Below are 27,534 nucleotides of genomic sequence, written 5' to 3' on the forward strand. Positions count from 1 at the left end.
TCTCACTGTCCACTCTGCCTGTCAAAAAAAATAAAAAAAAAAAAAATGCATGGGAAAGGAGACTCAACAGCGAGATGAACAAAGGGAGATTTATTAACTTAAAACTATTTTAGAGGTCCTACACCCTTCGGAGAAAATTTCACACACACAGCCTGGCTTATGCATTCCTTACTGGAAGATTCCTAAGACGCATATTTGATATATACTTTAATAATATTTAAACTTACAACAAAATTTGATTCAGTATATCCAAATCACTTTCTAGACTGTGTAAGCAGATCTTGAAAGTAAACCTAATTGTTCTAATGTAGTAATAAGGTGCAAACCTTATTTCAAAACTACTAGCCAAATCTCAATAGTATTCAAATTTTTTAAAAAATGAAATTTGAATTGCAAACAGCACATGACCTGATTTGAACATTCTTGGAGCATGTTTAAATATTCAGCCTTTTATGTATATTTAAAACCTTTGCTTTCACAAACCAAAGTAAAGCAGCCGTTCAAGTGGAAATAACATTTTTGCTAATAAAGTAAAATCTGGAAACAGATAAAAAACACCATCAAATCCAAATGCCTGCCTCATAATGCAAAGCTAGAAGGCCTCTGAAGAAGAAATAATATAATAATCACATCTATTGTCCACCACAAAAAGGCGCTTCACTTAGACTGAAGTATGGTGATTATCTTTTATGAACAAAAAGGTCAAAACTGGTGCATTTTCTCCAAGTAGAGTCTAAGAAGTAAGAGATGACAGGATATTTGTAGACATTTTCAAACTATGGCTACAGTGAGAAATAATTCTTTTAGCTTAACTTCTTTATCCTTGAAAATTATCTTCAAGACAAAATGCTATATACTGAATGTAAAGTATCTGGCTATCTAAAAGAAAAATCTGTTTCAACCATCAACACCCAGATCCTTTGAAGTATATATAATTACTTTTTTTTTTAAAGGATTATTTATTTACTTGAAACTCAGAGTTACAGAGAGAGAGAGAGAATGAGAGGTAGAGGGAGGGAGGGAGGGAGGGAGGGAGGGAGGGAGAAAGAGAGAGAGAGGTCTTCCATCCACTGGTTCACTCCCCAATTGGCCGCAATGGTGGGAGCTGTGCGGATCCAAAGCCAGGAGCTTCCTCTGGGTCCCCAACTCTGGTGCAGGGGCCCAAGGACTTGGGCCATCTTGTACAGTTTTTCCAGGCCATAGCAGAGAGTTGGATTGGAATTGGAGCAGCTGGGACTCAAACTGGTGCCATATGGGATGCCAGCACTACAGGCAGCAACTTTACCCACTATGCCACAGCGCTGGCCCCTACAATTACTTTTTTTTTTTTTTTTTTTTTTTTGTGTGTGTGATAGGCAGAGTTAGACAGTGAGAGAGAGAGAGACAGAGAGAAAGGTCTTCCTTTTTCCATTGGTTCACCTCCCAAGTGGCCACTACGGCCAGCGTGTTGCGGCCGGCGCACTGTGCCAGTCTGAAGCCAGGAGCCAGGTGCTTCCTCTTGGTCTCCCATGCGGGTGCAGGGCTCAAGCACCTGGGCCATCCTCCACTGCACTCCCAGGCCACAGCAGAGAGCTGAGCTGGAAGAGGAACAACCGGGACAGAATCCGGTGCCCCGACCAGGACTAGAACCAGGGGTGCCGGCGCCACAGGCGGAGGATTAGCCTAGTGAGCCTTGGCGCCGGCCACAATTACTTCTTATAAACATATAGCTTTTGTGATATGCTAATTTTTTTAAATAGTTGAGAGAAAAATAGCTCCCATTCATTGGTTCACTCCCCCAAATGCCTCCAAAGGCCAAGGGCAGAGCCCGGTCAAAGCTGGGAATCAGGGGCTGATGCTGTAGTGTAGTAGGCTAAAGCGTTCATCTGTAATGCTGGCATTCCATATGGTCACTGGTTCTAGTCCTGGCTGCTCTTCTTCCAATCCAGCTCTCTACTATGGCCTGGGAAAGCAGTGGAGGATGGCCCAAGTGCATGGGCCCCTGCACCCACGTGCGATACCTGGAGGAAGCTCCTGGCTTCGGATTGGCCCAGCTCCAGCTGTTGAGGCCATTTGGGGAGTGAACCAGTGGGTGGAAGACCTTTGTCTCTCTCCCTCTCTCTGTCTGTAACTCTACCTCTCAAATAAATAAAATCCTAAAAAAGAAGAAGCTGGGAGCCAAAAACTCATTCCCAGTCTCCCACACGGGTGGCAGGAATCCAGCCACTTGAGCCATACTTGTTGCCTTCCAGGCTCTGCATTAGAAAGAAGCTTGGGGGCTGGCGCCGTGGCACAGGTTAATCCTCGGCCTGTGGCACCGGCATCCCATGTGGGCACCGGTTCTAGTCCTGGCTGCCCCTCTTCCAATCCAGCTCTCTGTTATGGACTTGGAAAGCAGTAGAAGATGGCCCAAGTTCTTGGGCCTCTGCACCCATGTGGGAGACAGGGAAGAAACTCCTGGCTCCTGGCTCCGGATCCGCACAGCTCCTGCCGTTGCAGCCCTTTGGGGAGTGAACCATTGGATGGAAGACCTCTCTCTCTGTCTCTCCCTCTCATTGTCTGTAACTCTACCTCTCAAATAAATAAAATCTTAAAAAAAAAAAAAAAAAAGAGAGAGAGAGAAGCTTGGAGTCAGGAGCTAAGGTGGGGAATCAAATCCAGGTGCTCTGCTGGCCAAACATCTGTCCCTGATTTGATCTTTTATAAAAGTTTTAATTATGGAAAATTTCAAACATATTTCAGACTACATTAGACTAAATAGTGTGGTGAATCTCTAGGACCTAACTCGGCTTCAACAACTGTTTCTCAATGGTCAATCGTGAATTTGGGCCTGCTCTTTTCTTCTTTCTTGTATTATTCTGAATCCTGTTCAAGACATTATATCATTTTATCCTCACGATTACTGCCATAATGATGATTCAAGGAGGTGAAATTGCTCATCCAAGGTGGCGCAGGTTACAGTCAGAATCAGGCTGGAGTTACTGCTGCTGATGGTGCAACACAATCAAGGGATGGTTTAGACAAAGTCTTTCTGCTCCAACTTCCAGCCACTCCTAGCCTTCCTTTGGCTCAATCCTGAAGCTGCTACCTCTGATCTCTAGTGATTAGTAAAAACACGTAGGATCTAAAGACCCAGAGCAGAAAGGCGACATTTGTCATCAGTGGGAAACCCGTGACGTGCTAGTGTTCTAGTCACTGCTGCACTCATCACCTTGCTTCAATGAGAAAATCAACTCTCTCCCAAGGTGAAGGTCATCAGCTCCAGCTGAACGGCACAGGGCCCCCTGAAGCACAGCTCTCTCCAGTGCCGCTTCCCTGGTGGTATTTTTAACACAGATCCTTTGGGTCTTCTCCAAGTTTGTTCTGTCACTTTTCAAAGGTGTAGGACTTTTCAAATAGCCAAAATCCTGGCAGCAGAGCTGCCTCATCAGGAAGCTGTACAACTTGTCACGACTGCCCGGCTTCATGCGCAATGTCAGCCCAGCTACTGGGACATTCACAGGTCAGTGGGAACCCCGGACTTGGAGTTAATCAAGATCTTTAATTAGCAGCACAGTTTTACACTCATGAAGATCCAATTAAGACCAGCTGATCCACAGTACGACTGGAAAGCTTCTGCCATTGAACAATTCACACTTAATGAAGTAGAAAACCAAAAACAGGGGAAAAAAGGAAATTAAGCAGGCCTTGCTTTTACTTTATATCTGCTTTACTTTATACCGTTTTTTTATTTTTATTTATTTTTATTTTTTTAAAGTAATCACAAATGTTGAACTCACATCTTTGGCTTTGAGGCTGGTGTGCACTTTCCTGAGGTGGGGCTTTCAGTACAACACCCCCCCCCCCCCCCCAGGTCACAAAGGTCCTTAGGGACAGGATCATTCATTCCTCAGTCAAATCTGCATTCCTTAGGTTAACATTTAAAGTCTCCTAAGGTCGGTCCTTACAGCACTAGGTTCAACTTGGCCTTTCCTTATTCCCTTCATTTCCACTTCAATGAACAAACTCTGGGCAGCTAGTACTCACAGCCTTCCGTTTCCCTCTTTGCGTGTCTTACCTGCACAGAGTTCTCTCTTCCCACTTGTTTCAAGATCCAATCTTACTGCCTCACAGTACGTTTCTTTGAAGCCTTTCCCCAAAAGATGTGATCTTTCTACCCCTAGAATTCCTGCCTTGTCTCCCCTCCTCTTTAGGGGAACCTGTCACTTTTTCCCTAGTATTTGAGTTATTTGTGGGCCCACATTGTCATCTTAACTAGCGACAAAGACTCTCCCTTGACCTAACCCTAGGTGGGATTCTCCGAATTCTCTTCTTTACTGGGCCTTGAGCTTTGGAATTCCCAGTGTTAGTCTATATTTAATCGAGTTTTAGTAAGAATCTTGGTGGGTCAGTGTAATGAGAATCCCCCTCCTACAATATCTGATCAAATTCCTCATCCCTCACCCTCTGTATCTCATCACCCTGGCCTGCCTTCTGCAATAATCTTAACAAGTAAGTTTAGCTAGAATCGCCCATTCCCTTGATGTTTTCTCTTAGTAATTTTCCAACCACTGACCCGCAGCTGGCTCCTCATCTATAAACTTCCACCTATCCTGGTTGTATGCTGAGCCAAGTCCTATCTCTCTCCTCTGCTACAACACTCCACTGTAGTCGCCTCCCTTGAATAAAGTCTACCTTACTGTTCCTTTAACAAGTGTCAGGAATAATTTTTTCCTTAACTGCTAGTCTATCTCCAAGGATAAGTTAGAGGATAATTGAATCTCAAAGAGGAAGTAAATTAGTACCATGTCTATGCAAGTTGCTTAATAAGCATTAATGTGTAAGCAGACAGAGTGAGTCAAGGAATGGGTGTTCTTAGGCTAATCTTTTGAAAATATTTTCTAGTAGTTGGTTGAAAATTCCTTTCCTAATGATCCTTTTTGTTTGAGTAGACTTCCTTTGTCTACTTCAGAAGCACTATTAAAATCTTTCCAGAAAACTAAAATTCTCAACATAAGTGACTTGTAAATTGAGATTTGATTAAAGAATATAATTCAAGCTTCTTAGACTTTGTACTAATAAGATTTTCCCCTTTTCTTATTCAGAACACTATAAGCTTAATAAGAGTTACAGCAGATACTGTGCTTTGCCACACAGCAGTGAACTGGTATACTCCTTTCCCTAAACTTAGAGCAATGCTTTTAATACAAAATAAGGATTCTTCCTTGTTCCCAATCCCTAGAAAGTCTGAATTAATATACAGTGTCACTTAGCATGGGTCCCAGACCAAAAGGCAGTTCAACTGCATACAACAGTTGAAAATGTTTCATGAAAGCAATTTTGGGAGTCAAGGGCAGCTGCCTCAAGAAAGGCAACATATGCAGTTGGGCGAGAGAGAAGGAGTGAGGAACGGATGCTGAGTTGCCATAGTAACATTAGGGGAGGGAAATGAAATTGCACAGGCTTAGTAATTTTTTTCCAATCTCCTTGATTTTGAAAGCACTAACATAATGAACAAGTTTCCCTTGGGCAGAATTCTGGAGCAACAACAAACTGGCTAGTCTAGATCTCATATTTCATCTCAGTGACAGTAATCTTATTAGTGAGGTGGGCAACTGCACTCTACTGCCTGGACAGAGTGCTCCCTTGTGTCAGCCAAGAGCAAAGCCTTGCAAACATGAAGGTCAAAAGACTTTTGTTCAGGTCTGATTTTTCTGAAAAGCAGGGAGCAGGACATGAAAGTATCACACCTAGGAATATGAATCCAGAATATGTCCTTAATAAGTCAAACATGCTGAAAGCCAATACTGAAGTGACACAAATTCATGACTAGGGAGAAATTTTCAAGAAATGACACAGTTATTTTGATTTGTATTCTCTGAGTCCCTTTCTTTTCTTCTTCCTAAGCAAAAACGCCAACTCACTGTAGAAAAGTTAAAGGAAGTCAAGCAAAGAGAATGGTAGATAATATATTGAGGATGTAAAGCAGGATGAAATATTTAATAAAAATGAAATAAAATGTAGACTTTGTGCACAATAGAATTATAATGACAGCCAAAGAAAAATTAAAGGGAATCAATTATAGTCAAGAACAACGCTATTCTCTTGTTGGTATTTTGACCAAAAATTCTGTTTTCTCATTTTGTATGTGTTAAACAGTTATAGAGTTGGTCTAACAGGAAGTGAAATAATGCTTTCTGAATGCCTCACGAGTTCCAAGTAACTTTGTATTTGTGATCTTATTTCATCTTAGAACAAGTCCGTGAGAAGAGCATCAGTAATTCCATTTATAGATGAGAAAGCAGCTCCAGGGGATTTGTGTACCTAACCAAGGTCACATGGCAACAAAATGACTGGAATCAGACCTTACACTCAGCCTTGCCTCCGATTAAAGGATTGGACTCCCCCTACTGGGCTGAGAAATCGCTTCCAAAAAAAATTACAAAAAACAGGCATCCAGCATTCTTTTATCAAGAATTTATATCTGCCATTTATTTGTAGGAGTGAGAAACATGTTTTTAACTCCTTTTCATGGTCTATTTTATACATTCTACATGATTAACATTTAACTAAAGGCTACTTGTAAACAATTGTTTTCTTTGTTAGACTGTAACACACCACTGTGCTATTTGTTTTGTAATCTGCCACTGTTTCTTTGTCCCTGCTTCCTTACTTTTCTTTAGGTTGAGTACCAGCAAGTAATTTAACTATTGAATCAGGTCTCACTGCTGTCTCCTCCCTGACTTTTTGGCTCCGTCTATTTTGCTGGGAGGAGAAGTGATTGTCCTAAGGATTATGCTATATATCCGTAAGTTACCACAGTATGAATAATATTATACATTATAGACTATTCTATACTTGTATTATCATATATTATATATTGAATTACATATAATTTCATATGTGAGAATCTTATAGTTTCATTTCAATTACACAATTTTATCTTTTGTGCTATGAATATCATATATTTCTACAACCATTATAAATAATTATTTTTGTTCTAACAATTGAACTTGAAAGAACTTGAAAAGAAAAATAGTTTTTACACTTACCCACATACTTATTAATTTAGCTCTTAAATTTTCATCTGGCATTATTTCCCTTATATGTAAAACATTCCTTTAGTATTTCAGTTAGCATGGCTCTGACAATAACTAACTTTTGATTACCTTATTATCTGAAATGGTCTATTTTGTTTTAAAAATCTAATTATATATATTTTTAAAAGTTTATTTTATTTGAAAGAGACAAGAGAGAGGAGGAGAAGGAAAGAGAGACAGAGAGACAGAGACAGAGAGATCTTCTACCTGCAGGTTCACTCCTCAAATGCCTACTGTCAAAGCCAGTAGCCCAAAACTCCATCTGGGACTCCCACTTGGGTGGCAGGGACTGAGCCATCATCTGCTGCCTCCCAGGATGCTCATGAGCAGGAAGCTAGATTAGCAGCAGTCATCTACGAGTCTATTTCTATTATCTGACTTTTCTTTTGACTGCAGGTCATATTTTTTCTTTTCTTTGTTTAGGAACTTTAAAATCACCTACTAGATACTATGAATGGTATGTTCTTCAGAGTCTGGAACTTGTAGGGGCTTGATTTGGTTCAGAGTTTATCCCTTTTATCAGCAGGAAGTTACGTCTAATCCAAGTGCTCCAGCATTACTTGGATAACTCTCACACATTTGAGTAAAAACAGGAAATGTGACGTCTGCACACCACATCATCATATTTTATGTTTGTTTCTATCATATGCCATTTTATGAAGTATCCTTATGGACAAAGAGTTCTTTACTTTTCAGTTGGCACTATAAAATATGATTTTAAATATGTAAAGGTTTTGTATAGCTCTTATAAGATGCTATAGGTTAAAAAAACTCAACTTCAGGCTCACCATTTAATGATTTATTTATACTTAAGAATAGGGGATAATTAAAGATATTTATAGCTGACAACTATGGATTCCTTGTGTGCCTAGCTGATGTTATCTAAAACATGTGACCTTTACCAACACACATTAAGAGAAAATAGGAGAAAAATTTAATTACTTTCTGAGCACCAGCACAAGGCACTTAACTAAAATAATAACTGTCTGAGCCTGCTTTGTAGATTCTTCAAGAAAACCTGACATATGGCATTTACCCACTACTTTCAGATCTCTAATTTGGCAAGAGAAATAAGGTTTCCATCACGGTAGAAGATCATTAGGAGAGGGGGCAAAGAAAGACTCCTTCCATGTTCCCAGAACCCTTTGTGACTGTCAAAAACCTGTTTTCTTCAAAAGTATCATCGTGATGGTTGGAAGCTAAATAACATTGCATGATTACTTCTTCTTTCATTAAATTTTTAAAGAATGTGTTCATTTGAGAGGGCGCTGCCATCAGCTTGTTCTTTCTCCAAATGCCCACAACATTGGGACTGGGCAAGGGCTCCAATTGGGAACCCAATCTTGGCCTTCCACATGGGTGGCAGGAATCGAATCGCTCCTGCTGCCTCCCAGGGTCTGCATCAGCAGGAAGGTGGAGTCAGGAGTCAGAGGCAGAAACTGGATCAAGGTCGTCCAACATGGCACGTGGGCTTCTTAACCAGTGTCTTCATTGCTCGGCTCAATGAATGCCCACCCCTTTATGTCCTTATTTTAATCTAAACAAATACTTTCAGTTGTACTTATAGTATCTGTGACACAAAATTTGAATATCTGTGTGGCATGGCATGGAAAATATTTTCAAGTTCGTCTTAATTAATGTGGGAACTAGAGTCTTTTGCACTATGTCAAATGCTCATAGCAACATAGCTACCCTAGAACTCTCAGGAGGAAGGTTTTAGAAATTTCTCTTAGAGAAGACTGACTTCAAAATATTTACTTTTAACATTTTCTTCAGAGATTTATTTTTAATCAAGACAATTCTGGATATATGATGAAAAGCAAAATTGAGTATCAATATTTACTTTTTCTTAGTATTTAATCTGAGAAATAGAAGCTGCTGTATTTCTAGGTAAGTGTGGATTAAAATTATCGGGCATCCAAGTCTCCCCTGATAACTTCACAAAATAATAAGAATTTAACAACTGGTAGTGGGTGCTACTCTGAAAATCCCCACCTACCAGTACAAAAACACCTCTTTATTTTTATAAATGAATTGGATGACAGTAATTTCAAGGATAAAAAATATTATTACAGGACCTGTATAAAGAAACAAATTAAGACATCTGACAAATATGACATTAAAGGAACATCTTATTTCAATACATTCACCAAATATCCATATGAGCCTAGAAGTCTGCTATGTATGCTAAGTGCCACAGACACCAGGGTGGGACATGCATCTCAGCACAAGGTGTAGCACTGCACACAATGTTTAATTAATGGATGGAGGCGGCAGCACCTCGTTAGGAAGGCTGGCAGTGGGAGAAGTTAGAGCAGCATTTGGGAATCAGTATGGTTCCGAATGTACATCCTGGAACGCTGCAGTTTTCTGAAGTACTATTATTAGATGAGGCACAGTTAGGGAATAGCATTAGAAAATCCAACTCTTAAAATGGTTCTGGGTTAGCGTCCACCTTGAGTCTCTGATTGGGCTATAAACTGATACAAAGCAAAATGAAAATGACAAGGCACTGTCCACTGCAGTCTCTTCCTTCAACGCTAGCAAGAATTCAGGGGAAAGAAACAGCAGGCCATGCTTGGCAACACATTTTAGTCTATAAAGAAACAGAGCTTGTTGAAAAATAAACAAATTTCACAAGTTATTTTAAAATTAGGATACTGCATACAGTCCAGATTGAAAAATTTGCCTTAATATGTATTTATAGCTCAGCATATTTGCCAACTTTATTTCAAAAATACAGTACATACTTGCACTTGGCTATCAACAGGAACATCTGTTAACAAGCCAGGTGATATTAGTCAGCATTATTGGGCTGGGAAAATAGGAAAAGCTTCCTTCAAATGAGCTGAGCAGAAACAAGGCTTTGTGGAGTTCTACAGACGCCAGCCAATCACCTTGACTTTTACAGATATTATTCTTATTTGGAAATTATCTGAGAAGCACACACACACACACACACACACACACACACAGAGAGAGAGAGAGAGAGAGAGAGCGCACTTCCATCTCTTGGTTTCCTCCTAAAAGCCTGCTATGGCCATGGCCATGGCCAGGCAAGTCCAAAGCCATGAATCAGGAACTCAATCCAGTCTCCCACAGGGGTAGCAGGAACACAACTACTTGAGCCTCCATGACTGTGTCCCAGGGTCTGTGTTAGCATAAAACTGCAATCAGGAACTTGACACTGAACCTGGACTCTGATGTGTGACACAGGTGGGTGCCCTAACCTGTGTTTTAACCATGAGGCCAAATGTCTGCCCCACTAATTATTTTCAAAGCCACAATATCCAGTGCTCTTCCAGTTGAGAGGTTTCTTAGTTCATTAGGACCAACGCCCCTACTCATACTGGGGAGGAAACCATGACGACTCAGGAGGGTGAACTTTTCTCAGGCCACAATGTCACCACTGCTGGCCATACTTGAGACCAGAACTCAGACACTAAATAAAATAAAATTCACTCTTATTCACTGTTTTTCCAGCTGGTAAGATCTTGCTCGTATCCTACCTACATTACTCTGTCCACAATTAATTCAAGTTTGCTTACTTGAATGAAAGAGTCTCTTTTGGGGCTGGCACTGTGGCACAGGGGGTAAGGCACCATATGGGCACTGGTTTCAAACTCAGCCACTCCACTTCTTATCCAGCTCTCTGCGATGGCCTGCGAAATTGGCGGAAGATGGCCCAAGTCCTTGGGCCCCTGCACCCGCATAGAAGACCAGGAAGATGTTCCTGGCTCCTGGCCTCAGATTGATCCAGCTGCAGCTGTTGCGGCCATATGGGGAGTGAACCAGTGGATGAAAGACTCTCTCTGCCTCTCTGTAAATCTGCCTTTCAAATAAATCTTTAAAAATAATAGAGTCTTTTTTTTAAACTTCATCCTTATTAGGTCATCCTGATTATGTGGGGAATGAAGCCAAAGAGAAGAGGTCCTTGCAGTGCTGGCCTCTGAGCAAGGTTCAGAGATGTTTTTCTGTCTCTAAACTTGGGGGGCTGATGGGTCCCAGGTCCGTTTCTGGAATGCAACAAGGTAGCCACAGCAGTGAGAGGTCCTCGGTGGGAGGTGGCTGGGGAGACAGCCGTATCTATCTTCTGGAAAACCAATGGGTTGGGCAGTGAAACTTTCTATGAAAAATGCTACCCTCTGCTTTGAGAGTTGCCCCCATATGGCCTCCTGACATTTCGGCTCCCTCCCTCCCTCCGTCTCACCCACAACACCCAATCACTACTCTTCATTTCATTAGAGAGAAGAGAAGCTCTGGTGCAGAGAACACAACGTAGTTCACCTGTCTGGAGAATACACGGCACTTTCCTCCGTCGAGTCCACCAGGAATTCAGTCTGTGCACCAATGACACCCTTCCCCCAGCCCACTCCACGCAGAACAGGAGAATGGCAGATCTTTCCGTCCTTGGGTTTTCCAAGTCTTTCCCTGCCATCCACATGTCATTCACATAATACTCAAGAGAAGAAACCCAAGTCAACACTGAATGGGAGAACAAAGGAGTCTGTGTCTTCGCTGGAGACAAGACAGCCCTCTGACTGGGGAGGAAAGCGGCTCAGAAATCAAGTTGCCTGTGCACCTCGTTTCAGAAAAGATACTTTCTCCCAGAGGAATCCCTAGGGTTTCTTTCTAGCCCTCCTATGTGACTAGTAGGCACACCCCCCCGCCCCCAAGATGGGGCCTGGACTTCCCACATACTCTTTCCTCTGTCTATTGTAGCCAATTCAGCATGTCTTTGATAAATGGTGCAAAATGACTGACAGGTCATCTTGCTTCTGGAGACTGGTGTCTGTATCCAGGGAGTGGGAAATAAGGTGATTTCTAATCCATATACGCATTAACCCCCCGGTTGCACACCCAGGCATCTACTCAAGTCTGTCTGTCTTGCTTGACTCTTGTGTCCCTAATTTCCCTTCACAAAGATGTCCTCTATTTGCAAAGAACCATTCACCTCCATGTGATAATTCAGTGGCATGAGCAATGCATCTCTACTCTTTATTCCTTACAACCTCTGTCCATGGCTTGTGCTTAGCAGAGAACTCCTGCCGTATACGTGAAGTGCTAGCATTCCCTACAGACCAACAATTACTTCTTATGGAAGCAAAGCAAAGTCAGTCCAATCAGACCTCTACTCAATTTACTTCCCTGCCAGATGCTCCATCAGGGGTCAACCTTCACCTTCACTTCTCCTCTCTAGAAACTGTGTTTCTTTTAAGGTGCTCACATGGTGTTCTGGTACAATACTCTGGAAAAAGGAAGTTTGAGTCTCAACCCATACACCTGTCACTGGACTGCATTGGGATCAGGGTACAGAAGACAAACTAGCCCATCAGCTTTATGAAGGCAGGGAAAACGTGGTCTTGATCTTTCACCTGCTGGGTTTGGCCCACAGCAGACATCAGTTACTGGTTGAGTGAATAAGTGCAATGAATAACAAATGTGGTAGTAAATCAAAGTGCTATTTTCTTTTAGATAGAGAAATTAGAAGCACAAATGTTAAAGAGACTACCTAAGTCAACCAGCTAAGCACAGAATCTGGGATTAAATGAAATCCTAAGTCTCAGTTTTTTACCTTTGGTAAATGCGTCTCACAGAATCAGCAACAGGCCATAAGCACCCAGCTAGAAAGATTTGTGAGTTTTAAAAGTTTCTTAATAAAAAAAGTTGAGAAGTGGGTATGTTGTGTAGCAGGGTAAGCCACTGCTTGGGATGCCCACATCACATACTGGAGTGCCTGGGGTCAAGTTCTGCTTCTGACCTGGCTTCCTGCCAATACTCCTGGGAAGCAGCAGATGATGGCCCAAGTACTTGGGTTGCTGCCATCCACATGGGAGACCCGGATGAAGTTCCTGCTCCTGGCTTCAGCCAGCCTTGCCCCAGCTGTTGCAGGTATTTGAGAAGTAAATCAGCAGGTGGAAGAGCTCTCTCTCTCTCATGCACTCTCTCTTCCTTTCTGTCATTCTGTCTTTCTTTTAAAAATATATAAACCTTTAAAAAATTAAATGTGATAAAATACACAAAATCTTTCCTCATAATTGTTTTTAGCGTGCACTTCAGAAGTGTTAACTACACTGATATTGTAGCATAAAAGACCTCTGTAAGGTGCTCATCTTATACAACTGAAAACCTGTGCCCTTTGAAGGCCAACTCCCCATGTCCTTCTCCCAACCCCCGACAACCACCATTCTAGTTTCTGTTCCTAAGATGTGGACTGCTCTGGACATCTTATATAAATGGAATCAGACAATATTTGTTCTGTTGTGACTGGAATAGTCCACTCAGCATAATGTACTCAGGTTCATGGATGTCACAACTTAAAACACACCTTCCTACTTTTTAAAGGTTGAATAATATTCCATCATTTGTTTATACTATATTTTTAAAAAATATTTATTAATTTGGAAGAGAGAATGTGTTGTGCCCCCATCACTTATTCACTCTCCAAATGTCTGCAATGCTCAGGGCTAGGTGAGAGTCAAAGCTGGGAACTGGAATGCAACCCAGATCTCCCATGTGCATAGCAGGAACCCATTACTTGAGCCTTTACCACTGTTCCGTAGGGTCTGAATTGTCAGGAAGCTGGTGGCAGGAGCCAGAGATGGGAGTTGAACCCAGCTACTCTGATATGGGATGCAGGCATTTTAACTGCTGAATTCTTGCTCCATATACCACATTTTATACTACACTTTAAAATTTATGCATCCGTCAATGGATATGTGTGCTGCTCCCACCACTTGCTATTGTGAATAACGTTGCCATGAAGATGGGTGTGTAAGCATCATGGGATCCCCCACTTGATTGTTGGGGATGTATCCGAGAAGTGGGACTGCTTAGTGATACAGTTCTATTTTTAATTTTTTTGACATACCTCCACATTTTCTTTTCCATAGTGGCTACACCATTACACATTCTTACCAACAGTACATACAGGTAGACAAATTTGTTTTTAAATTGGATACTATCAGTTTTAGTATCAAAGGGACCACAGAGCTCATCTTGCAGTACCAAGTAGTGATTCTTGAAATTGAACTCAATAAGAATCCTACATCTTAAGTCTTGTTGCTTTAATTAAAAACAGGCACTATTTAAATACACATTGAAGATTTATAACTGGGGGTTGTCACCCCATTTTATGAAGAATGAATGTAGCAGTCATGAAATAAAGGCAACAAAGACAAAGCCAGGGTCAAACCAGTAAAGGTATCTGGGAAAGTATTTGCATACCCTGAAAATAAGCATCAGCATGGACGTGAATTGTGCTCTTACCCTGGTTTTGGCATCGATTTTAGCTCCTCGATCAAGCAACAGCTTTACCATATTTGCATTTCCTCTTTTTGAAGCCACATGTAAAGGAGTGATGTCATTCTGTAGAAGAACAGGAAAAAAAAAAGAGCACAGGTTTGATATCACTCAGTTTAATTAAAACATTGCTTCCTCAACGTCCCCTAACACATTCCCAATATTTTCCTTTTTTAAAAAAAGCTATTATGAATAATATGCTTCCCAACAGTTCTCGCAGAAAATAATTTTCCTTGGGACACTCAAAAAATGGTGAATTTAAGGGTACCAGTCTGTAGGGGAAGACGAGTTAATTTCAACCACTCAAAGTAACTGATGGATGAAATGTTTTTGTTTTGCTTTAAAATCCTGCATTTTTAAGTCCCTGTGTTTTCCTGTAACTCTGTGTGATACACACTGGCTAATGAGCAGTTGACTCGCAGTGGCTGGATAAGGGCACACTGACTTACAGGAGTGTCCTGTGACTGAGCCTCCCCTGGGTTCAGTAGGAGCATCAGGTTCTTAAAGAGAGACAATGGCAACTCAAATGGGGAAATCTGTCAAATCCAACACAGTCCTCTGTCTTTCCAGGCTCATGCTGGGTAAATAAGTGGACTGGCATGAGTTACCCAGCTCACAGAAAACCGTGATTAAAAGAAAACGAAATAAAACCTACTCTCATGGAAGAGCCAAATTGTTACATGGATCTGACATTCCAACTGTGTTCCTGATTTCCATGGTAGGCCACCACTCTTGTCCCCGCCATGTATCTTACAGGGGCTATGATGGCTTCCAGACTGCTTTGGAGTACATATATCTTGGGGGGAAAAATCACATCTTTGTGCAGCAATACAGGTTTAAGCTCTGTTATTCACAAAGGTCGATCACATCCTAAACAAACTAGACTCATTATACAGTGATAGCTTGATGACAGGGACAACAGCAACCAGGGACAGATGTCCTCCTGTTGTCAGGGATTGTGCTAAACTCTCCACCGTCTCATTTCATGCTCATAGCCCTCAGAAAGCTGTATACAATCTGACCTACAATCCCCATTTAACAGATGCAGACATGGCTGACAGCACCAGGATTTGACTTTTCAATACTTAACACATATGAATTTAGGGAAAAATACTTTATAAGGAAAAATTGCATACATACATGAAGTCTAAGTGAAAACTATATGAACTGCAAGTGCCCTCAGCCTGGTTCCAAAAATATTGACCTTTTGCCAGTATTATCGATCTAAACCGCCAGACTCGTTTGCTTCTTTTTTTGCTGTAGGAGCTTAAGGAGAAAGCAACTCTCAGCCATCATGTATTTCATCATTGAAACTGCGACTGATTACCTCTAACAGATATGCCTACGTCAAAGAAACCACAATACCATTATCATAAGGAAGACAATAAAATATAATAAAATAGCACCTTCACCTCCACCTATGTTTAGATTCTTTCATCGTCTCCAACTATCTTAGCTTGGCTGTTCAAATTTGTAGGCCCACATATTGCAGTAGGTTGAAAGGTTCTTTAAGTCTCTTTCAATCTCCACAACTCCACTAACTCATCCATGTCTATTTTTATTAAAGAAAACTGGGTCCTTTTTCATGAAGAATTTTTCATAATCCGGGTCTGACTCATTGCATCCTCATGGACTGTTACCATAGCATTTCGCCACTTCTCTCTTCTGGAAACTTTTCTAGTGAAATGTTTTTTGACAACTGCCCATTCTCCCCCAAATGGAGAGAAGGTGCATTCTTTTTCTCTCATTAATATGCTGAAATACAAATTCACAATTATTCTCATATAATAATCAAGAATTAGTCTCATTATTCTCAGATACAAAATATAAAGCAGTGACTAATTCATTAAATCAAAGAAAAAGAGAGACCAGAATAAAACAAATTTGTCTTAGTAATGCCTATGGGGAGGGGAGAAAAAACTGGCATTATTGCTCTAGACCAGGGACACGCGAACTCTCTGCTACGGGCCAGATGGCAAATAGTGTCTGATGCATCCACTCAAGTCTGCCATAGCAACACAAAAGCAGCCACACACAATATGTAAAGCAATGGCAGTGGCTGTGCTGCAATATAATTTCACTTACAAAAACAGGCAGCAGCTTGGATTTGGCTTGCAGGCAGCAATTCACCGACCCCTGCTCAGACCTAACAGCCATGGCTGAAGGTTTCTGCTGCGAATCACAGGTTGCAAAAGAGGAGACCAAACTCTACCTTGCACTGTGCGTGCTCTGCTCCTCTTTGCAGAGGACTACTCTGCTGTGTGAATGAAAGGTGGCAGAGGGAAATAACCTTTGTGACGGCACTGGGATTCTCTCTGGCTCTGCTGTGTTTTCCAATTGCAAGTGTGGGTTGCTCCAGTGCCCAAACCGCTCAGCGGATGCGCTCTAGAGCTGAGGCAGCATGGTGGGTGTCACATTAGGAGTGCTCCAAACACAGGTGAGCTCCCCGGGCACCAGTGGGAAACGAGACTCGCGACTCCCCAGTGTGTGTAAGATCTCGCACACACTACTTCCCTTTAAAAATGCACCCTTGCCTGATTGAGAAGGACTTAATTAACCTTCATCCCATCACGCTAATTTTAGTAAGAGGAAGATCTCCTCCTAATTCTGCTGTCTTTCATATTGATGTGCTCTCTCACATTGTGGACATGCACGTGTCAAAAGGACACCTCAGATTCCTCACCCACACATTTTTCTACACTCCCCCACCCTTCCCAGAGGAATGCTTCATGTTTCTAAGGCATTTGAGTGTTGTAAAGGGCTTACTCTCCTCTGATGGCATTTTACTCTCGCAACAATCCTGCCAGACAGGATAAACATTAACCCCATATGATAAATAAAATGAAGCATAGTAATTTTATAGGTTAAGTAATTTTATAATAATAGTGATTTATAATAGTAATTTTATAGATTAAGAAGCAGTTAATTAGAGTCAGGGTCTGATTTCTGGTTTCCAGACCCTCTTGCTGTGGTACTTCTGGGCTGGGGGCAGAATGTCTCTGTAGAAAGACTACTGCTTCCTGTCTCTGCCCAGGGGAGCTGCTAACTGACCTGCACACTTTTTCATTCCCTGCAACTTGGAAGAAATCAAAATGAAAGCAATACAGTCAGACTACTAAATGGACTGTTTGTATTCTGATTTCTTGGTTAATAAAAATACAGGCTGGCGCCATGGCTCAGTAGGCTAATCCTCTGCCTTGCGGCGCTGGCACACAGGGTTCTAGTCCTGGTCGGGGCACCGGATTCTGTCCCGGTTGCCCCTCTTCCAGGCCAGCTCTCTGCTGTGGCCAGGGAGTGCAGTGGAGGATGGCCCAAGTGCTTGGGCCCTGCACCCCATGGGAGACCAGGAGAAGCACCTGGCTCCTGCCTTTGGATAGGCGCAGTGCGCCGGTCGCAGCGCGCCAGCCGCGGCGGCCACTGGAGGGTGAACCAACGGCAAAGGAAGACCTTTCTCTCTCTCTCACTGTCCACTCTGCCTGTCAAAAATAAATAAATAAAAATAAAAATACATTATGCCCTACTATGCCCAAGGCCTAGTGCTACCTGTCCATTCTCTAAGCAAGTAGAAGAATTATAGAATCCTAATACATCAAAAGAGTACAGTGATGTGAGAGACAAAAAGTCGTGTTTGAGAGGAGCCTCATTTGCTGCCTAGTGAATGTTTCCTGATTTTTGGGATGCAGTTTGCCAGAAAGTCCTCCAAATCTGCACCCACAGGTCCAAGGCAGTGTGGCTGCCTTGGTAGGAAGAGCAAGAATGCAAGCAAAGATCCAGCCGTGAGGTCAGACACACTGCCTAAACCTGCAGAACAAAGACCCCGAGTGCCAGCAGAGCCAAGCACAGAACCAAGGGCAGCAGCGGCCAGGCAGGAGGGCGGCGGTGCTGCTGGTGTGCAGAGGAAGCCGAGGGTGGAGCCCTAGCTCTTAGCAAAGTGCTCAGGGACCCTCACCCTCACTCTAAGCCTAAGGCCACGGCAGCCCTCCCCCAGAGGAGCCTGAAGCATGAAACAGCGTAAACTCAGCTCATCTCTACCTCACCCATTTGCAGCTTGGCAGAAGAAAAAAGACTGATTTTCACACAAAAGCACTACTTGACTCAGTCCTACACATGACATGCAGTATTCTACCCAATGGAAACAGGTGCACAACATGCAGGAAACGAGAGAACCACAGCAAAGATGTGGGGTGTCTAAGAAAAGACTCAAATGGAAATATTCGCTAAGAAAAACCGCAATATTAGAGATGGATTCCTCTTTAGGTCTTTCAGTAAACTTCACATAACTGAAGAATGAATCAGTGAACTTAAAGACAACCGAATAATAATAATAATAATAATAATAATAATAAAACAGAAAAGAAAGAGCTGCAGAACAACACAACACAATGCAGCTGATGGGGGTTGTCCAAGGAGAAGCGACAGAATGGAACAGAAAAATGTCTGAAGAGCTATAATGTTCAACAATTGCCTCAAAATAATGACAGACACGAAACCACACTCAGGGAATACTGACAAGACAAACAACAAACAAAGCAGCTCCATAACTAGCTACACCAAACTGCTGAAAAGGAAAGAAAAAAATCTTGAGGGAGCCAGAGGGAAAAGGGACACATTTCAGAGTCAGCCTCGGGTACCATGGGTTAGGACAAGGACACTGCTTGCAACACCCTCATCCTACACTGGAGTGCAGGGTCCTGGCTGCTCCACTTCCAATCCAGCCTCCTGCTTATGTGTCTGGGAAGACAGCAAAAAATTGTCTAAGTGTTGGGGCCCTGACCAGGAAATGAAGATAGAAATCCTGGCTCCTGGCTTTGGGCTGGTCCAGCCTTGGCTATTGTGGCCATTTTAGGAATGAACTAGCAGTCGGAAGCTCTCTCTGTCATTCTGATTTTCAAAGAAAATGCACAAATTGTTTTTTAAAAGGACACATTTCCTAGAGAGAAAAAAAGATAATAAGCATTGGCAGAGTACTCATCAGAAATTATGCAATCCAGGAAACAAGTGACATCTTTCTCTTTTTTTATTTTATTTTTATTTTTTGATAGGCAGAGTGGACAGTGAGAGAGAGAGACAGAGAGAAAGGTCTTCTTTTTGCCGTTGGTTCACCCTCCAATGGCCGCCGCAGCTGGCGCACTGCGGCCGGCACACCGCGCTGATCCGATGGCAGGAGCCAGGTACTTATCCTGGTCTCCCATGGGGTGCAGGGCCCAAGCACTTGGACCATCCTCCACTGCACTCCCTGGCCACAGCAGAGAGCTGGCCTGGAAGAGGGGCAACCGGGACAGAATCCGGCGCCCCAACCAGGACTAGAACCCGGTGTGCCGGTGCCGCAAGGCGGAGGATTATCCTATTGAGCCGTGGCGCCGGCCAAGTGACATCTTTAAATACTGGAAACAAATTACTGCCAAATGAGAATTCTATACTCTGTGAAAAGTACTTTTTAAAAAACTCAAGGAGAAATCAAGATTTTTTGAGAGGAATTAAACCTTAGAAAATTCATTTCCAGCAGATCTAAAATACAAAGAATGTGGAAGGAAGTTCTTCAGACAGTAGGAATATGATAACCAACAGAAAATTGTCTACACAGACATGAAGAGCTCTTTAGACAGCAAAAACAAAGGTAAATATAAGAGAAAATGGATGAACTAAAGCAACAACAATGAACTATGGAGTTTACAATATATGCAAAAATAAAACATAAAACCCTAACTGAACACAGATAGAAAGGAGGCATATACCACTACCAGGTCCTGGTATATTATTCAATAAAAAGACACAAACGTTTGAAAATATGATCTATTGTATCTAAGCACTGTAAAAGATACTGGCTTAAATATTAACAACCTATCTCTCAGTGGTGAAATTACAGATGACTTTATGCTTCTTCATGCTTTTCTAAAACATTGCACAATTGTATGGTGTAACAAAAGGGCCATATGTTAGGATTCATCTACGTTACCATCTATCATCATCACCCTCTCCTGTCTTAACTATCATTTGTGTTCCTGAAAGTCAGAGTCTTTCCTACCATCTCCCCTAGTGGCTGAATGTTTAATATTTTTATTTATTTGAAAGGCAGACTGAGAAAGACAGAGTGAGTGAGTGAATGGGAGCAGTACCACCTGCTAGTTTATCACCCCAAATCCTAAACGGGTGGGGCTGGGCTAGAACCCCATCCAGGCTGCCTGCCTGGGTGGCAGAGACCCAGCTACCTCAGCTGCGACTGCTGCCTCCCAGGATCTGTATCAGCGAGAAGGTGGACCCAGGGGCGGGGCTGGACATCAGACCCAGGCACTCTGATAGCAGACCTGGGCGTCTCACTGCACGTCTCAATTAGAGCAAAAGCTCACTCTGGGAAGTCTTTGTTTTTAACTGGATTGGAATTCTGAATTTATCCAGTCTAATAACCCATTTTACAGATGGGAAAGAGACCAGAGAAGTTAAGTGATTAAGCTGGAATCCCAGGGCTTGGGAGTTGGCCAAGATCCCAGGTTCCCAATCCTGGGCATTGCCCTTTCTGCCTCACTAACTCTGGCCTTATTCAAAACCCACCATTTTCATCACCAGCACACAGGCATCTTATTGGTACTTAGTTTTCCATCAAACTGTTCAATGTAGCAATCATTCACTCTTAAAAGTCATAAAAAGCACACATATGATGAACCAGTGTCTTTCTGTAGTTTTCGCTTCTTTTCAATCCTTTTGAAATATGGTAAAGCCAAAAGTCACCGTACATATGAGGGAACTTCTAAAAATTCATGGAAAGAAAAAGTAAATTAAGTAAGTTATTTTGGCACAAAAAAATCGAAATCCACACATCCCTTAATAGGTCTCCCATTTCCATGAACTTTTTGAAGACCCTATGTAGCTACACAACAATGAAGGGAACTTACTTTTAGAAATATTAATATTTTTGGAAATATTAACAATTTTGACTGAATCAAATTATAGTGTAGAGAAAATTTAATTATCTCAGATTTGAACACCAATTATCTAATGGAGTACTTAACAAAACAACCTAGATCACTGCTGTGTCCCCCTACTGTGGGGACTTGAGTTCTCATTTATATTGCATTTCTAGGCTGTCTCAGTTTCTTCATTTTCTTCTATGCTAATCTTCTTCCACCTTGATTTTCAGGTCAGACTTTCTATGTGTAAGATATACTCTTTGCAAGCACAAACCACTGAAGCTGGAGAGTAAAATCCCACCAAAGAAGAATGAACTTTGGCTTCTGCTTTTAGGAAAATATGAAGCAAATCATCCAGACTAAGCTAAGTCTCTCAGGACTCATACAAATTCAATATACTGCATAATAGATTCATACTCATGTATGATAACTTATGTTGTATTTTTATGTTACATTATCTAATGTTACATTTGTATTTTATAGTGATGACTGTTTAAAATGAGATTGTCTAACTTCAAAAATAGAGACTAATTTTTATTGTACTTCCTATACTATAAAATGGTTGGGCAGAAAAACTCCATCCAGGTTCTAACTTCATTTCAATTCCATTTCCTGCATAGGTCTAGCACAAGGCCTATCCCAATGGGAATAGGGAGACTCGGCCCTATTTCTTACTCTTCTACATTCACTTTCCTGACAGATGAAACCTGTAACGCTCCTTGTCCTGTTTGAACTTATTTTCTCATCAGTGCAATGGACACAATATCCCCGCTGATACGAGGGGATATGCAAGAATTCATCTCAAAATAAGAAGGGAGTTCACATGCATTCCATCTCTCTCATTCCCTTTCATCCATACAGCAATGCTAAGCAGATGTTTTATGAGTTTTCCTTTATTTCACAAGTAAGGAACATCAGATCCAAACTATCAAACTTGCCAAAGGTCATATCGTTACCACGGTGCATCTGCCCCAAGTTCATGCATCCTTCAATCATCCACAGCATGCTATCCCTAGCTTCTTAGCAGGAGACCACATAACCAATTGTTACCATTACGGTGTGCTAAGAGAGAACAATCACATTGTGCTAGGGTGGTGAGTGGTTAAGAGCTAGATTAATTAAGTCAAATGCCAGGCCCACTCCACACAAGCTACGTAACTCTAAGTACATTTATTTAAATCTCTCTGTATCACAGGCTTCTAAACTGTAAAATTAGGCTAACAACAGTACCCATTTCATCAACCTGTCATGAGGATTAAATGAGTTAATAAGCATGGTGTCCTAATGTTTGGTGTTTAGCAAACACTATAAAATGGTTAAGGCTTACTACCCTATTACTTATCATTTGGGCACTTAGAAATGTATGAAACAACTGCATTTCACAAGACAGCATGACATTTTGGCTACAGAAGATAAACAGAAATGAAGCAATCAATGAAAGCAGACAGTACTAACTCAGATACTTGTCAGGATGGATGCAAAGGTAACAGAGAAGCATCTGCTTGGCACAAGCTAAGCCTAGGAGGACTTCTAGCACCTTATTGGGGCAAGCATAGGAGAGAAGAAAGAGAAGCCGTAGCTCACAGGACAGATACACACAAGATCTGACACGACATATGTGCTATTCACATGATAGAAACATGTGGAGTCCATACCACCTGGAAGGAACAATGCCTCGGCCAGGAAATGCCTGTCTGTTTCTTCCCTCTCAGCAGTTTCTGAAAAATCCAGCTGAGGTGGCAGTGAGGTGCACTTCATGTAGTAATCGCTAAAGCAAGGTCATTTCTGCCACTCCCCAAAGTGAAAGCAGGGTCATTTCCGGCCTTGCGGGTGATAGATGGCAGAGTTCCCATTGCATTAAAATGTATAAAGTACAGTTGATTACACGCCCCACCCCAGCCTTTTCTTTCAAAATATCTGCTAGAGGTTATCACTAAAGGAAAGAATGGGTGGATGCTATCACTCAATTTAAGATAATAAAAAATTAAATTATACAGCTATTTTAGAATGGTTCCTTGATATGTTCTCAACCAAAAGAAATTCTAAAATAATTAAATGTTGAGAGGGAATCCAGTATTTCCTACCAATTCTTACCACTTGTAACAATTATTGCCTGTAAGTTATTAGCTGTGGTGAAAAAAAAATCAAAGTAGCAAAACATGATGTCTGAAGATCAATACTTCAATGTGCACATGATTAGAATTTAAAACATGCATTTTGACTTGCTTTTCATCCTATTCTTATGCTTTGCCACTATTCCTAGTATAAACAGAAAGAGAAAAATGATTAGTAAATGGGTTCACAGAAAGAGAAAGATGTTTTAACAAAGATCACTACCATCCTCCTCCGTATCTCTTTTGGGAAGTCTTCTAGCCTTCAAGGGAAGAGTTTGTATCTGTTTAACCCCGGTACCAAGCAAGTATTCAATACATGTTTGATAATTAATGTTTAACAGTCACAGATTTTGATACGCCACAGGAAAAATACAGAACTGAATGCCTGTTCCCTGTGATGTCCTTGAGAGTCTCAAAATCTACTTTCTAATTTTTTATTGTTCACCACTGAAAATCTCCTTCAATAGTTTATTTCCAAAATAGTCTCATTGAGATGTAATTGGTATATCATGGAATTCTACATTTTAAAGTGTATAATTCAGTGTTATACACAATCAGTATGCTCACAAGGATGTACAACTAGTGTCAACCTCTACAATATTCATTATCTGCAAAAGAAGCTCTGTATCATTCAGCAGTCACTTTCCATCGTTTAGTCTCCCAGTTAACAGCTAATCTGTTTTCTGTCCCTGTGGACTGGCCTATTCTAGACCTTCTATACAGACGCAATCATAAGACACATGGCTGTTTTGGGCTCCTTTCTAGTTGTATATTGTTTTCAAGATGATCCAGTAATGGGGAGGGTTGTGGGTGGGAGGGACGGTATGGGGGGGAAAGCCATTGTAACCCATGAGTCGTACTTTGGAAATTTATATTCATTAAATAAAAGATAAAAAAAAAAAAAAGATGATCCAGTAGTGCCAGTGTATATGATACTTCATTTCTTTTTCTTTTGAGAATGCTTAATTTCTTAATACTTTAAAAAGGCCATACAATATTTACAAATGCTAATATTTCAATGATAAGAATTTGAGATGTCAATGATCTACCAAGGAAGATTCCCAAAAATTGAATATACTGGAAACACCCTAGCTATCACAGTCTGAAAAATACCTAGGATTTTTCTTTAGAAAATTCAACTCAGATGGTCTATTAAGTCATACAAGTATAACATGCTGCAGATTCTGCCTAGTATATTGATTATTTTAAACATGACCACCATTGCCAGTCAACCTCCATTCCCTTTCCTTTTGAGGCTTTAATGACACGAAATAGGTCATTTTAGACAAGTCTTCTTCTCTTCTCCAGTTTTGCTAACTGTTTGCTTATTCCATAAAAACTTTTCCCTTCATGTTTTCTGGATAAGGAGATTAAGTCCACATGGGTCTTGCTGAGATTGACTGAAAATATTAATGTCACTGACACTTCCTCAACCTCACTGCCCTCCAAGAAAGACCAACTAAATCCCATTTGATTAGCTACCTGATAGCGCTGGACTTCCCGGCAGCAGCAGCAGCAAACGTTTGGATATTTGACGTTTGTTGTGAAATCAGGCTCTCGGAGTTTGGATCTGTTCTGCTTCAAATAACCCAAAAGCTTTAGCACTTTTTCTTTTATGGATAATATGAAGCTGTTAGTCATTAATAACATCAGAGGCTTCCACTTGGATTAAAAGAGGGTAGTTCATCAGCATTTAGAGAAAACACTGCCATGTCTTTTTCTGGCTCCCTCAAGTGCGTTAGTGCTGGGACAAGGCCCACCATACTTACAGCAAATATCCCAGACCTGCTTCTGCCCGTGCACACCCTCAGCTGACGCACGCACCCCAGCTACTGCCCCAGGAAAGGGGTAAGAAGACTGGAACCCAAGCTGACCTTGAATCGCTTTCCTCAACTACTAACTCCTATCTACCTTTGCAACACTGCACTTTGCAGCTGTCTGGGTCTTCAGGGACACTCAGTCTATTGGTCTTAATACACAATTTAAAAAATGTATGTACCAATTGTAACAAAACATGTAACCTTGAAATTTTCATCTTCACCAGTATTTGTACTGTCCCTAGTGTTAAGTACACTCACAATGTTGTACAACCTATCTTCACAACTCTTCGCTAAAAAAATGGAGAAGCTGGTATTGTGGTATAGTGGGTAAAGTCTCTGCCTGTGGCACTGGCATCCCTTATGGGTACTGGTTCATGTCCTGGATGCTCCACTTATTATTATTATTATTATTATTATTTGAAAGTCAGAGTTACAGAGAAAGGAGAGGCAGAGAGAGAGAGGTCTTCCATCTGATGGTTCACTCCACACAACTGGCCACAACAGCAGGAGCTGCAACCATCAGAAGCCAGGAGCCTCCTCCAGGTCTCCCACATGGGTGCAGGGGCCCAAGGACTTAGGCCATCTTCCATTGCCTTCCCAGGCTACAGCAGAGAGCTGGATTGGATATGGAGCAGCCAGGCCTCAAACCAGCACCCATATGGGATGCCAGCACCTCAGGCCAGGGCTTTAACCTGCTGCATCACGACATTGGTCCCAAGGCTCTCCACTTCTGATCCAGCTCCCTATTAATGCATCTGGGGAAATCCAGTGGAAGATGGTTAAAGTGCTGTGTCCTCTGCCACCCACATGGGAGACCCAGATGAAGCTCCTGGTTCCTGGCTTCAGCCTGGCCTAGCCCTGGCTGTTGTGGCCATGTGGGGAGTGAACCAGCATATGAAACACCTCTCTGTGTCTCTACCTCTCTCTGTAACTCTGCTTTCAGACAAATTAAATGGATTTTTTTAAAAACTGAAAACTCTATATCCATGAAATCCCTTAGCCCACAGCAACTAGGATTCCACTTCTTTCCTATGAATGTTACTTTTCTAGTTATCTCAGAAAGTAAAATCATAAAGTGTTTTGCTTTTTTGTGACTGGCTTACTTTAACGAACATAATGTCTTTCAAGTTCATGCATGTTCTAACATGCGTTAAAATTTTGTTCCTTTTTTTTTTTTTTTTTTTTTGACAGGCAGAGTGGACAGTGAGAGAGAGAGAGAGAGAGAGAGAGAGAGAGAGAAGGTCTTCCTTTTGCCGTTGGTTCACCCTCCAATGGCCGCCGTGGCCGGTGCGCTGCGACCGGTGCTATGCGGCCAGCGCACAGCACTGATCCGATGGCAGGAGCCAGGTACTTCTCCTGGTCTCCCATGGGGTGCAGGGCCCAAGCACTTGGGCCATCCTCCACTGCACTCCCTGGCCACAGCAGAGAGCTGGCCTGGAAGAGGGGCAACCGGGACAGAATCCGGCGCCCCAACCAGGACTAGAACCCGGTGTGCCGGCGCCGCAAGGCAGAGGATTAGCCTAGTGAGCCGCGGCGCCGGCCCAAAATTTTGTTCCTTCTTAAGGCCGAGTATCATTCCAATGTATGTATATATCACATCTCATTAATCCATTCATCCATCCACAGAGACTTGGCTATTGTGAATAATGCCACTATGAATGTGAGTGTACAAATATCTTTTGCGACTCTGCTTTCAATTCCTTTTGGTATATACCCAGAAGTGGGATTACCTTGTCACAGGGTATTTCTATATTTAACCTTCTGGGGAAAGGCCAAATCATTGTAGCTACATGATTGGACAATCCCATCCGCATTCACCCAGCTTCCTTGTCTCTGTAGCCTTGACAATACTGGCTATTTTATTTTAGATTGGTCACCCTAATGAAGGTTCAATACATGTTTTTAAAATATGTCTTTCAGCATACATGTCAGGGTTTTTGAAATTCCAAAATCAATGAGGAATTTGAGGCACTGAAGATTGAACTGCTAAATGCCTTTCTATGCTATAAAATTATTTTAGATGGGAAAAAGTGTTTGGTTTAAGAAAAAAGACAACTACTGATTTCTAACAGGCTTTACATGAGAGCAAATGTAATTAAAATGGAACCAATTCACAACCTATGTGATTCCTACTTTGTGCAGGCCCCATCAAACATGCATCATCTCATTTTATCTCCACAGCAACCCTTGAGATAAATGGGAGACTCAAAATCACAGATGAGCATACTGAAGTTAGCAGGGCAGGGAGTGGTGTTGCAGGTCACAAAACTAGAAAATGCCAGAGCTGAGACTTCAATGTCAGTTATCCGATTCTACAAGCTGGCCTGCCTTCTTC

General features: G+C 41.7%; 1 protein-coding gene across 9 annotated transcripts in view; it reads right to left on the reverse strand.

Annotated features, from left to right (window-relative positions):
- Positions 1-27,534, reverse strand: part of ANK3 (ankyrin 3) — a 353,783-nt gene that overhangs the window by 169,780 nt on the left and 156,469 nt on the right. For all 9 annotated transcript variants that reach the window (XM_070057690.1, XM_051823304.2, XM_051823298.2 and 6 more), the window contains exon 8: positions 14,328-14,426. In XM_070057690.1, the coding sequence (XP_069913791.1) occupies positions 14,328-14,426 (99 nt within the window). The remainder of the gene's footprint in view (positions 1-14,327; positions 14,427-27,534) is intronic.

This window comes from Oryctolagus cuniculus, chromosome 15 (assembly GCF_964237555.1).
Source record: "Oryctolagus cuniculus chromosome 15, mOryCun1.1, whole genome shotgun sequence".
NCBI classification, from domain to species: domain Eukaryota; kingdom Metazoa; phylum Chordata; class Mammalia; order Lagomorpha; family Leporidae; genus Oryctolagus; species Oryctolagus cuniculus.